Source organism: Danio aesculapii, chromosome 23, assembly GCF_903798145.1.
Source record: "Danio aesculapii chromosome 23, fDanAes4.1, whole genome shotgun sequence".
NCBI classification, from domain to species: Eukaryota; Metazoa; Chordata; class Actinopteri; order Cypriniformes; family Danionidae; genus Danio; species Danio aesculapii.
Window position 1 is genome coordinate 22,950,885 of NC_079457.1, and position 12,720 is coordinate 22,963,604.

The 12,720-nt window shown below is 36.0% G+C and overlaps 1 protein-coding gene across 2 annotated transcripts in view; it reads right to left on the reverse strand.

Moving 5' to 3' along the window:
• The window catches only part of erbb3b (erb-b2 receptor tyrosine kinase 3b), a 51,072-nt gene that overhangs the window by 21,236 nt on the left and 17,116 nt on the right, over nt 1-12,720 (reverse strand). For both annotated transcript variants that reach the window (XM_056448748.1, XM_056448747.1), the window contains exons 4-11: nt 12,472-12,597; nt 11,706-11,768; nt 10,064-10,182; nt 8,095-8,236; nt 5,126-5,239; nt 4,888-5,005; nt 3,038-3,111; nt 2,848-2,938 (exon numbers count right to left, since the gene is read on the reverse strand). In XM_056448748.1, coding sequence (XP_056304723.1) covers nt 2,848-2,938; nt 3,038-3,111; nt 4,888-5,005; nt 5,126-5,239; nt 8,095-8,236; nt 10,064-10,182; nt 11,706-11,768; nt 12,472-12,597 — 847 coding nt within the window. The remainder of the gene's footprint in view (nt 1-2,847; nt 2,939-3,037; nt 3,112-4,887; nt 5,006-5,125; nt 5,240-8,094; nt 8,237-10,063; nt 10,183-11,705; nt 11,769-12,471; nt 12,598-12,720) is intronic.

Below are 12,720 nucleotides of genomic sequence, written 5' to 3' on the forward strand. Positions count from 1 at the left end.
TTTTATGAAACAGAATCCGCCATTAATAAACCTGACTCAATAAAATAAGCCTGGCATTTTCTTTAATATGTGCTTGGTTTATGGAACAGGCTTCTGGGATCAGTTTATCAAATGGAGCGCCTCCGTCAGTCAGCGCTTATACATGCACTCACTGATTCAGAGGTTGCATAGGAAAGGCGACGACTGACGCATAACTTTAATGGAAAGAAAGTGAATGCAGACATTTTCATATTAATTTCAATGTGCTTTCAAGATTAAAATATGGGAGAAATATGGGAAAATACTTAATGATAGGATGATAGTGTGATAGAATGGTAAAATAGGGGAGAGTCCTGGCAAAAACGGGAGGGTTGACATGTATTAGATGAACAGGAATTGTTTGTGGAACAACAGTTTAGCGAAGGAACGCAAAAAAGTAAAAAATATATATTTTCCTATCACTCATTTTTTTTCTCCCACCTATATTTTTCCCCACCATCACGTCCTTTCTGCGTCTCTGTATTAATATCACCTACATTATATTCAATTAACAGTAAAGTAAGGCATTTCCACCTCGAGACTTGAGGATGTTTATTTTGTGTAAGTTACTCTTCTAACATCAAGGCTGCAGCACTGTATTTTAACACCCGCATACACTCAGTGCAAGATCACAAATAAAAGCTGATGAACCATCCGTGACCTTTATCAGTTTGAATATGTGCTCAAACATGCCCCTGTTATTCTTACAGAAACATTTCACAACTCATCAAGGATACTGTCGTCATTATTTGGCACCGAAAGCAGAAAAAAAGACATTGTTTGTGAATGTGATTGAGAGAGTCGGCCATACAGATAGTACGGTTAGTTTTTTGCAGGTTGAAGGGAGTACATACCTCTTGGGGCTGCGGGACAGATACAAGCACATGTGGAGAATGAGGGGAGTAACATACAAAACACAGGGAACACAAAAAACAACATTGAGACGCATGCATGATGTTAAACAACAATGTAATAAAACACAAGCAAACATTTAGTAGAGGCATACTTTTTAAGGATTAAATAAACATGGGTATGACTGGGATATGACACACAAATTAAAACATAGAGTCCAAAATGGATTCAGTAACAGATAAAGTGATTATTTATAATAAATTCTAAAGCAATTTGACATTATGAATTAAATATAAAAGGTTTTAAATGCAACAACTGAATATTAGCATCACAAATGATGTAGCATTTTCTATATTAAAGAGCCCCTATTATGGGTTTTTGAAAATGACCTTTTATGCAGTGTGTAACACAACACTAAGTGAATGGAAACATCCAGCTGAGGTTTACATCTGAAAGTGCACCATTGATTCTTTAGCAAAATAGTCGACTCAGAGTTGAATAAATGAATCGAGTTGGTTTCGGATCTTTTGCTTGAACGCATCGACGTCGACACGTTACATCACCAGATATGTAGTTCCAGAACTGGCAAAATGTGAACATGCTTTCCCTTCAGACACTAGTGGAGCGCGGGGATCACGGGACTGATCATGACATAAAGATGACGATCACTGACAGATGGAGATTCGGCTGCGGGGAATAAAGGGTTGAAGTTCATTTTTACAACAATACCACAGTATAACCAACCATGTGCTGTGTTTGTTTCTGTCATCTTTCAGATTTTTTATACAATAATCTATGATGCAATGGGGGATTTGTCAGCCATTTGCTATTAAAGGAAGGAGCAGCAGAGACTATTTTGTATGGGACTTTGTCAGACTTTGACAGGGACTTTGTCAGTAACTGTTACAGTTCATTTGGACCAGTTTCTTCTTCCTTCAGATCATAGCATGTGTAATTAAAATTGTTGCCTAGTTGTGTGTTATAAGTTGTGATCGCTCCGTGCGGCTTGTAATCACTAATCTAGATCAATAATAGAATTGTAATCTATTATGCTGGAGATCAGTGCTTGTATTGTATCTCTCTGGTTAAATCTTTATGAGGCTGTTCACATATTGCATCCAAAAACCACATTGAAAAACGTGCCGCGTGCTTCTTCCTTTACCGATTTAAATGAACTCGCGATCCTCTGCCGTTTGACATTACTGTGGCCACCATCAGCTGTTCCTACACTCACGTGCGGCAATAGTTCAACTTTTGCCGATGTGTATATTAATACTGAATGTGTGTCGTTGTTTTCACTTGGGGTTATGCTGGTGTTTAACTGCATTCCTTTATTGCATTGCTGCATTGGGTTCTCACGTACTCTCTGGCTGCTACTTCATAGCTGTGGTGGGCATTTCTCTCTGTCTCGCGCTGATCGCAGTCATCCAATCACGCGTCATCGGTCCAATCAGTGCAGTTTAACTTCGCGCTAAGGAGGGGTTTGGGAACAAATGAATCGCTGAACTAATATTATGGGAGTCGGGATAATTAGGTTAAAATAAATGCATATTATAAGACAATGAAAGTGTTTTTGACCATTGCATGCATATCAGACTGTTGTTGGAGACCCCCAAAACCAAAATATGACCTTTTAGAATGCAAAATAGGGGCTCTTTACATATTGAAAATGTTCTAAAATGACATTTATCAGTGTTATATTATATAATTAGTCTATTATTAGTATTATATTATTAGTGCTTTTAAAAATTAAAGCATTAATGACTTACAGTACATTCATGAATAAATGTAAGAAAGAAATTAGTATGACAACTTTGATCCAATGTTAGCCTGATCAAATAAATGAACAATTGGTGAGAATAAGATAAGTTTGTACTAGAAAAAAATATCTTACCAACCCCAAATCATATGAATAAATGAGTCCATAGCAACATTATAACAAACTCAAATTCACACATTATACACACACAGTCTTACTTGTACAGAGATCTTCCCTGAATGGTAGTGAGACTAGAGAAAACAGACAGATCGCTGAGTTCATCCGGCCAAGACTGAATGTTCAAAATACCTACAAATAACACACACACAGCTGAGTCAGAACCCAACGTAACAAAAACTACAGCAACAAGAACACAAACAGAGAGCCATCAGTGTGAAGGAAGCATACCAGTAATTTCTCTGACAGTGTTAAACACTTTGAGATTTTCAGGCTCCAGAGGTGGTATGTTATTATAGACGTCTCTGCAGAACAGAAGAGTGCAGATATTAGCATAAACAATCTCCGTAATGGAGACCCAGTGGGCGCTCATCAATCTACTCTGTTTATTCTTCAATTACCGTAATTTCTAGAATATGCTGAGTTTTTATTTTATGAAACATGGAGTGACTTATATTCCAGCCCATCTTATAGATCACAGTCCCTTTTAAACTATCATTGCGGTCAATTGTGAAATTTTCTCCCATCGATAAGTAATAAAAATACACAGTCTTTGTAAATCTAAAGTCTTTGCTTATGTAATGCAAATATCCATGAAAGATTTCTGAAATACTGTCCAATATACAAACCTGACATATGGCAATATATGCAAATTACACACATAACAAACTAGTTCATTTTTGGATTTCCCATATATATAACATATGAGATATATGCAACACATTTTGTAAAACATTGCAAAAACGGCCGTTGCTTAATTTTTATTTCAGCCATTCACTGTAGAAGAAATGCCACACAATTCGAGATGGGTCTGGATGCAGACCTGGTGCAGTGCAATCTGGGCTGCATCCAATGCTTTTTAATGGGCTCACCTAACCCCACCCCTAACCCTACCCCTCACAGTGACGTCACTCGCTCCATTTCAGTGCATTGTGTCTGACATTGCATCGCTGAATGATGCAAACTCAGCTTGCATCATAAAGGCTGCATCCAGATATTACACAATTCCTTCCTTCATTAGAATCTGCATTCAGCTACTACGCCTCCTGCTGCTGGAATAAGCTTCCAGAAATAATCAGATGTGCTCCAACATTAGGCTCTTTCAAATCAAGACTTAAAACACATCTGTTTAGCTGTGCCTTTACTAAATAAGCACTGTGCTACGTCCTAGAGACCACACTATTGTATCTTACTTTTCATTCTTTTATAACCTGTTTTACCACATTTTAATCTGTTTTTAATCACTGTTATTATTTGTTTTTATTTTCTTATACACTTGTCTCTTTTATTCCTTTTATGTAAAGTTCTTTGAATTGCCACTCTGCATGAAATGTGTAAATAAACTTGCCTTGCTATGCTTTCATGGCAACGGTGACACTTTATAAAATAAAAAAACAGCTACTCACACTTGTATACTGTGACAAAACGGCACTACTGTATATAGCATATTATTGTGTTTTAGTTCAATCTTTCTGAAAATCTAGAGTAGAATTGTTCATATAAAAATCCATGATGAAGCAACTAAAATAATCCATGATAAAAAAATTTATGATAAAAATGTATGTGTAGAGCTAAACAGGCAGTGATATTCTGATATTAAAAGTATATGTTGTCTGCACCAATGGTATAGTGGTTAGTGTGTCGACACATGGCACTCGTTCACAGAGACCCAAGTTCGATTCCCACCTCGAGGTCCTATACCCATCCTCCCCTCTCTCTGCTTCCCACACTATCCCGTCTATACGCTCTACAGTCCTATCAATTAAAGGTGAAAACCCCGAAAAAACAAGCATAAAAAAGTAGTTGTTGATTTTATTATGTGGAGGCAGAGTTTAGCCACACACAAAATTAAGTGGCACATTCACAACCTGTCATTTTAACCGGTTGCCTATATTTCAAAGTTTCAGTACAATAACCTCTTATATGTCAAAACTTCAAATGAATTTTGATTTCTCAGTCTCAGTTTAAATCTGTTGATGACATTACAGGGTAAAGGTCTGGAATATAGGACAGTCTGTTTATGGCGCAGTGTTGTTTGAATCTGAGAGCACTTATCAAGCGTGTTTATGCGTGTGTCTTACCCTTTGATACCTAAGATCAGAAAATGTAGACTTCCTTGGATCTTGGTACAGTTGATAAAGCTGTCAATGTTACTGGAGTCCACAGTCTGTCTGTGACTGGCTCCAGTTCCCTCACATACTATATAGAGAATAAGAGCATAATTGAGGAGTCGCATGATAACAGATTTAGTTTTTATTACGTTCACTGCATTAGTTTGCATAGTCCAGCAAATTAAAATAGGCTGGATAGACACTTTACCTTTGGGACACAGGCCAATGCAGGTTTCACACTGTTTAATTTGATTCTTCTCTATTTCTGTTTTACCGGGAGGACAACTGCTCACGCATGCACTGCCATCCACAACAAAGTGCCCTGAAGAAAAATAAGGGAAAAGGTCATCCAGTTTATGTTCTGCACTTTATCTTTTTTGCATGACTAACCATTACTTTATACAGTTGAAGTCAGAATTATTAGCCCCCCTTTAATTATCTTTTTCTTTTTTAAATATTTCCCAAATAATGTTTCACAGAGCAAGGAAATTTTCACAGTATGTCTGATAATATCTTTTCTTGTGGAGAGTCTTATTTGTTTTATTTTGGCTAGAACAAAAACAGTTTAAAATTTTTTATGAACCACTTTAAAGTCAAAATTATTAGCCCCTTTAAGCTATTTTTTTCCGATAGTCTACAGAACAAACCATCGTTATACAATAACTTGCCTAATTACCCTAACCTGCCTAGTTAACCTAATTAACCTAGTTAAGCCTTTAAATGTCACTATAAGCTGTATAGAAGTGTCTTAAAATATCTTGTCAAATATTATTTACTGTCATCATGGCAAAGATAAAATAAATCAGTTATTAGAAATCAGTTATTAAAACTATTGTCAATCCTACTCACCTGAATGAAGCACAATTTGAAATGCACAATATTTCCAAGAGACATGGAGTGATTAAGGAAGTGTTTATAGTGTAACCTGATGCAAGAGGTGCAGAGCTGCTATGAGAGCATATTTTATATATATATAAATACTATTTCGGTGTTTATAAATACTAATTTTACATTTCATGTAATGTGATGCTTTTTTTAATAATTGAAGAGTTCAGATGTAAAAACCTCTAAACACCATCTGAAATTTTCTTCTAAAATGAGCATTTTCCTGAGGTTCCTATGTGTAGGATCAGTAATTTTGACTTTTATGACCAAAAATAGGTCATATTTATTGCCTTTAAGGTGAAATAAAGGCAATAAATGGACTTGTGGAGCTGCGCATCAATGGATTTGCTCATCAGTGTTTGGACTTTTAGCAGTGAAAATTAAACTGAACTGAACTAAACTGAACCTAAACTCTGAAAACTGGACTGACACGGTTTCAATTTACTAGAACTTCTATGCTAAACTGCTTTGACACAATCTACATTGTAAAAGCGCTATAGAAACATAGATGGATTGAAAATAACTTAACATAAAATTAGGAGGTCGAGAAAAATGCTCATTTTAGAAAACAAATTTAGATGATATAATATAATATAATATAATATAATATAATATAATATAATATAATATAATATAATATAATATAATATAATATAATATAACATAATATATATTTTTAAATCTTGTTATTTTGTTTAGATAGTTTTCTGGATTTACTTTTGATGGCTATTGCATTGTAAAAATGAATTTTTCTAAGTTTTAAATAAATCAGTGACTACTATCAAGTCTATCAGTAATCAAATTATTTGTCTTAATCTGAATAAGACAATAATATGATTAAGGTGTTTACATGAGCTGCTTTTTGAATGTTCCTCTCATGATCCCTTTTTACATGTTATAGCACATAATTCGATTAACGTCATTTGTGTCATCACGCTATCCACATTTCCTCCGGGTTTTCATGTAATTTTGGGTGTTTCATTTTAATTTGTCGACTTTAACTGCAGTTCAGCACTTTCACGTTTATTCAGGAACACTTTATGCATGCCCCCCACGACAAACGAGATACTGGATGCGAGTTTGAACTGCAGGAAGAGTGTAGTCTTAATGAAATCTTCTATCGCATGCAGTATGGGGAAATAAACTCTGCATTTTGTGATGCAGGTGTCTGTAGTGCTTCATTTACTTGCTAGGCGCAGAGAATAGTGTCAAACAGCCATGTGTGTGAAGACTATCCTGTCGGTAAACGCATCGAAAATTCTACACGACGGTAATAGTTTGATTGCGGTGTTTACATGTCTGTACTGCACTTCAATAATGCGACTAAAACCGGCATACTCCACATGTCTTAATTTGATTTCCGTTTAGTTCGATTATGACTTGAGTCGGATTAAATTAATCAAAAATCGCTGTTTACATGCTAGACTCTTAAACAGAGTATTGTCTTAATTGTATTAAACTTGTAAAACCAATATCGGATTATTGGTGTCTATGTAAACCTACTCAATGTTTGATCATTTATAAGAAAATGCTATTTTAGGCTTTGTTTTGTTATGTAGAACTTGTTTCCTTTGTAATTGATTAAATTATGTTACTTATTGGCAAATTCTGAAAACATTTAATTATGAGAAGACCTTCAGTATCTCAGAAATAAAAATCTATGTATATTATATTTCTAAAAACATACTTTTTTCTCAAGAATTGCATTTAAGATATTTTTAGTTGCTGTTTATTACACTTTTTTGCATATTTCTTGTTTATCTAAATTGATCTGTTCATTTTGCTGTATTCTTTTTTTATAAACACCGAAGTCTAACTAGCAATCACATACTGCATTTTTAAAAGCCACGTTATACGTAATCATTCCTAAAAAAAATCTCCAGACAACATTATTTACTCTCCAACGCCAACGCAAGTGGTGTTTAGTCAGTGTTGACTGTGGACTCAGCAGCCACAAATTTAATCTAAAAATCAAACACGGTCAGAGGAGTTGCGTAGCATCATTACAATCTGCCATTTGTTTAAACTTGTGTCATGTTTACCGTGCAGATCATGATCCTCCATGGATACGGCACTGCAGTTCTGATGTATTGTCAATGAGGCTTATCATCCAGCGTTCATCCACAGTTCACTTACTAGCCTACACATCAGTTCCACCAGGCTTACAACCAGCAATTTCTCTATTACAATCCTAGATCTTTATCCACCAAGCCCCCATTACCCCATTTTCCACCTCATGCTTAAGCGAAGGTCTGTTCTGTGGTAAACTGTGTGTAACGGCTCGAAACTCACCGGGACATTTGGGAACACAGATGGAACCAAACTGATACATGGCATCAGCGTTGGGCTCCACTTGAAAAGTCTGTTGGTTGTAGACCACAGGCCAAGGGCAGTGAGGGACACAGGAGCCAGAGTAATTGACATGTCGACAGGCCTGTTGGGAGAGAATAATAAAAATAATAAAAGGTTTGTTTGGCTTTCATTGTATTGTCACTAGGCTTGTGCCGGTATTCGGTAATGCGATAAATCACGGTAATGAATATGCACGATTTTGTTATCGCGGGCACTTCAAAATACCGTGAAAAATAATAGATCCGAATTTATATTCTTAGAACGCGCCTTAGCTTATTTTCCATCAACCGCTTGAAGAAACACTGCGTATATGCTGCGCAGACCTGATGCGCACTCTGATGTAAACAATCCCCACATGTAGAAGCCTTGTGTGCGCGCCGCCGCTGCCACCTGCACTAAAATCCTCACACGCAGGGGCGTACTTGTCATCTGGCAGACCGGACACTTTTCCGGTGGGCCGACGTACTTTTTGGGCCGAGCTGATCATCGTCTTATGATTTGATTTGCCCATAAAAGGCTTAGCAGCCTATCGTTTTTTTCTGCGTTATTGATTGACGCTGCTGTGATCTGTGACTCTCTGAAAGTAGATGCTTTTTTTCCCGGACAGACAGACCGGGCCGGCCCATGTGACACTCTGCACCCCATTGGCTCATTTCGGTATTGACATTGGGCTGGCCCAATCACAAACTCCTATTTTGGACTCGTGTGAGCGTGCGTCGTCTGTGTGTATTTGTCAAAATAGTCGAGAGTCAGAGAGAAGAAACGCAAGGGAGGCGCAGAGAAATCGCGGGAAATACACCGGCGTTTCATTTAGCGATTCTGAAAAGTTCTCTGTTCATTCTAGTACACGGCTAAAACGCAAATCACGTGACCACACACTCTCTGCCCAGAGCTGCAGCCACTAGTTCAGCGGGTAAGCATAAACCCCAGGTGAGAGTTTAGTGCATGTCAGACAGTTCATCTGCTGGGTGATCTCATCTCACTATAGTTGTTAAACGTGATATTGAATTCATCTTGTTGTCTCTATCTAACATTTCTTATGTCTTTTGAATCACTTGTTCTCAGTTAACTGTTTTGGCTGAGTGCAAAGCTAATATATTAATTTATGTAACCACATACACTGATTCTGCACATTGACTGATTGCTTACCTTTATCGTTTAAATTTAATGTACGTTATACTGTTATAATGGCCATTATTGGTTATTAAAACTCATATTCTGCAAAAGAGACAGGGTAAATCAAATATCAAAATGAAACAAATTTGACTTATATTATGTTTTCAATGTTTAGATAGTGAAACAGCAAGCAGGATGAGGTGAAAGGTTATAATGTAACACTGTTCCCTTTGAAGATTTACCCATGCTTTAGCAGGCAGTTTTTGTTATGTTTATTATTGAATATAGGCTCAGTGAATAGTGTATTGAATAAGCTAAATTGACTGTAGTGTATGAGTGTGTGTGAATGAGTGTGTATGGGTGATTTCCAATATTGGGTTGTGGCTGGAAAGGCATCTGCTGCATAAAACATGCTGGAATAGTTGGCAGTTCATTCCACGATTGCTGATCGAAGACGGTTTCCCTTTGCACATTCACTTTGATATAATTGCTCAAGTTTACTTTTATATTGTGTATTGTTTTATTTATATTTATTTGTATTTAAATGTTTGAAGTACTTTTAGTTAATTAAAAAGTTATTAAAGTTACTAAGTTGACGAAACTGAAGTTTTTTGTGTTTTTTACCTGTTTCTCTTGTAAAATTACAATATCGTGATAATACCGTATACCGTGATAAAAGCTCAATCAATTAATCGCAGCATGAAAATGTGATACCGGCACATGCCTAATTGTCACTTACAATAGATCTCAAGCAATCCAATGAGAGTGTAATGGCAGTAATGCTGGTACTCACAAAGCAGTCTGTGTCCCTGGGTCCAGTACAGCCTCCAGCACACTCGGGGTGGCAGCACTCATTAGGGTTGGTGCCGAAACAGTGGCCAAGACACTGAAGCGCACATACTGTTTTAGTCACTGAAACACACACAGCCAAAAATAGCTCAGAATCATTGTGTATGACTACAGGTAAAGGGAAACCGACCTGATCTATTAAAATGAAACTATTACATTGTAATTAATAATGAAATGGAATATTTATTTATTTATTTATTTAAAGATTATACACTGTAAATGAGTGTTCTGTTTATTTACAGTTGTGAATTGCATTATGGGATGTTAATCTTTGTTCTGTCGACATTTAATGTTGAAAATTCAACTCTACAATTTAACAAAGTGACTTTTATTGACATTTTAGTACTGTGAAATAATATAATGTATAATAAATAGTATATAAGAAATTAGTCTTTAGGTTAGGTTTTTGTAGAGTAATATACAACACCAAACTAGACAATATATTACTTTAAACTATTAAAAATGTTAACAAAAGTCACTTTTTTCCCAACTTTTTAAGGTTAAAGGTTGTTGGAAGAAGGATCAAGGTCCCATAATGCAATTCAAAAGCATAAATAAAAGAGGAAAAAATAAAATATAAACATGAAAAAAAAAACTGCTAATTTACGGATATTTTGCAGTGTGATATGTAAAATCATTATCACAATATTCCTATTTTATGAAATTTTAACTAAATAAATAATAACAGTATGTAAGAGTAACACTTTACAATAATGTTCCCTTGGTTAAAGTTAATGAACAATGCACAGTACATTTATTACAGTATTTATTCTTCAAACTTTGGATTTATAAATGCTTTAGTTAATGATGAACTGTGATTAATAAATGCTGGACAAGTATTGTTCATTCTTTTTTTATAACAAATACATTAAAAGCATAAACTAATGGGATATTATTGTGTTATAATTGTTCTTTCAAAAACACGACATCAAAACATTTAAAATTAAAAATTAATAAAATATATGGTAATCCTTTGTTTTAAGTACCAATCTATCTAAAGTACCCCACTATTACCTGCTTATTACCTACTTATTATTAAAACATTCATTTATTCATTCATTATTCATTTGCTTAGTCCCTTTATTTATCAGGGATCGCCACAGCGGAATGAACCACCAACTTATCCAGCACATGTTTTACACAACGGACGCCCTTCCGGCCACAACCCGGCACTGGAAAACACGCATACACATTTACATTCGCACACATACACTACGGCCAATTTAGCTTGTTCAATTCACTTACAGCACATGTTTTTGGACTGAACATAGGGAGAACATGTAAACTCCGCACAAAAATGCCAACTGACCCAGCCAGGGCTCGAACCAGCAACCTTCTTAATGCGAGGCGACAGTGCTAACCACCGAGCCATCGCGTCGCCCCTATTATTAAAACATTTGCTGTTCATTAGTATTTAAATAGTATGATCTAATTCTACATTCTAATCCTAATACCCAAATCCAACTATTAACAATTAATAGAAGCAAGTTAGTAGTTTATTGAGCTAAACGTCTATGGTTAATAGTTTTGTTAATAAAATAAAGTGACCAAAAATGTAATTAAATGAATTAATATCGGTTACTCACATTTCTGACACTGATCATTACGTGGACCCCAGCAAAACTCTCCACATGCAGGATTGCAGGACCCTATAAAACACAGAAAGAAGCCAAGAATCTAAATGATGAAGCTCAACTGCAGATGAATATCTTCTCTTAATTTACAAACTTTGATGTTTTCATCTAAAAAAAACACTGATATCCCTACCTAGTGCTTCCATTGGTTCCCTACTGTTTTTACTGATTCGAAAATGCTTTTCAAGAGTTCACACTTAGCTAATAGTTGATAAGTACAGTAAGAGCGAGTTTTGCATGCTGTCCCGGGAGAGAGCCCTGAGCTCGGAAGATCCTCGAATCTGTGGCTCCCTCCCGTTTCATCGGGTGAGAGGGGAGTCTGAGCTTAGGTAGGTCTTGAGAGCTCCCTCCTATTAAGTTAAGAAAGAGGTAAAGGAGTAGGGGTAGATGGGAGGATTCTTCAAGATGAATTTGGCTAAGGAAATCTGGCTCTTTTTAAGTATACAAAATCACCTGATTGGTGTATCTTGTGATTGCTAATGCGGGACCCACCGTGGTCAATCATAAGCATGTGATCCTCTCGAAATTAGTTTTTTATATAAACTTTAAAATTTTTCTTAGAGGGAAAAAAAAACCTTCGAAATTGAAATGCATTTCTTTGACGATATCTTTATGGTAGCTCAGAACATCTCTATTTTGTTTGGGTTTTTCAGAATATCAAAACATAATTTCATGACATTATCTCTCACACTCATACAATCAGGATATGAACACAAACCTCTTCCTCCATTGTCCTGGATCTGGATGCGAGCGTCACTGTCTCTGACAATGTCCTGCCAGTTGATTAATGGAGCATAGCTGAGGTTCCTGTTGTGGACAATCTGAACCCCTCCTTCCAAGATCTCTGCAGACACAGTGAAACAAATCTGATTTATTTAATGCAGAAAACAAAATGTGCACAGGGGGGACTACACCTGTTTGTATTATGCTGGTCTAAGGTATTATCTAATATTTATATATGTTAAAA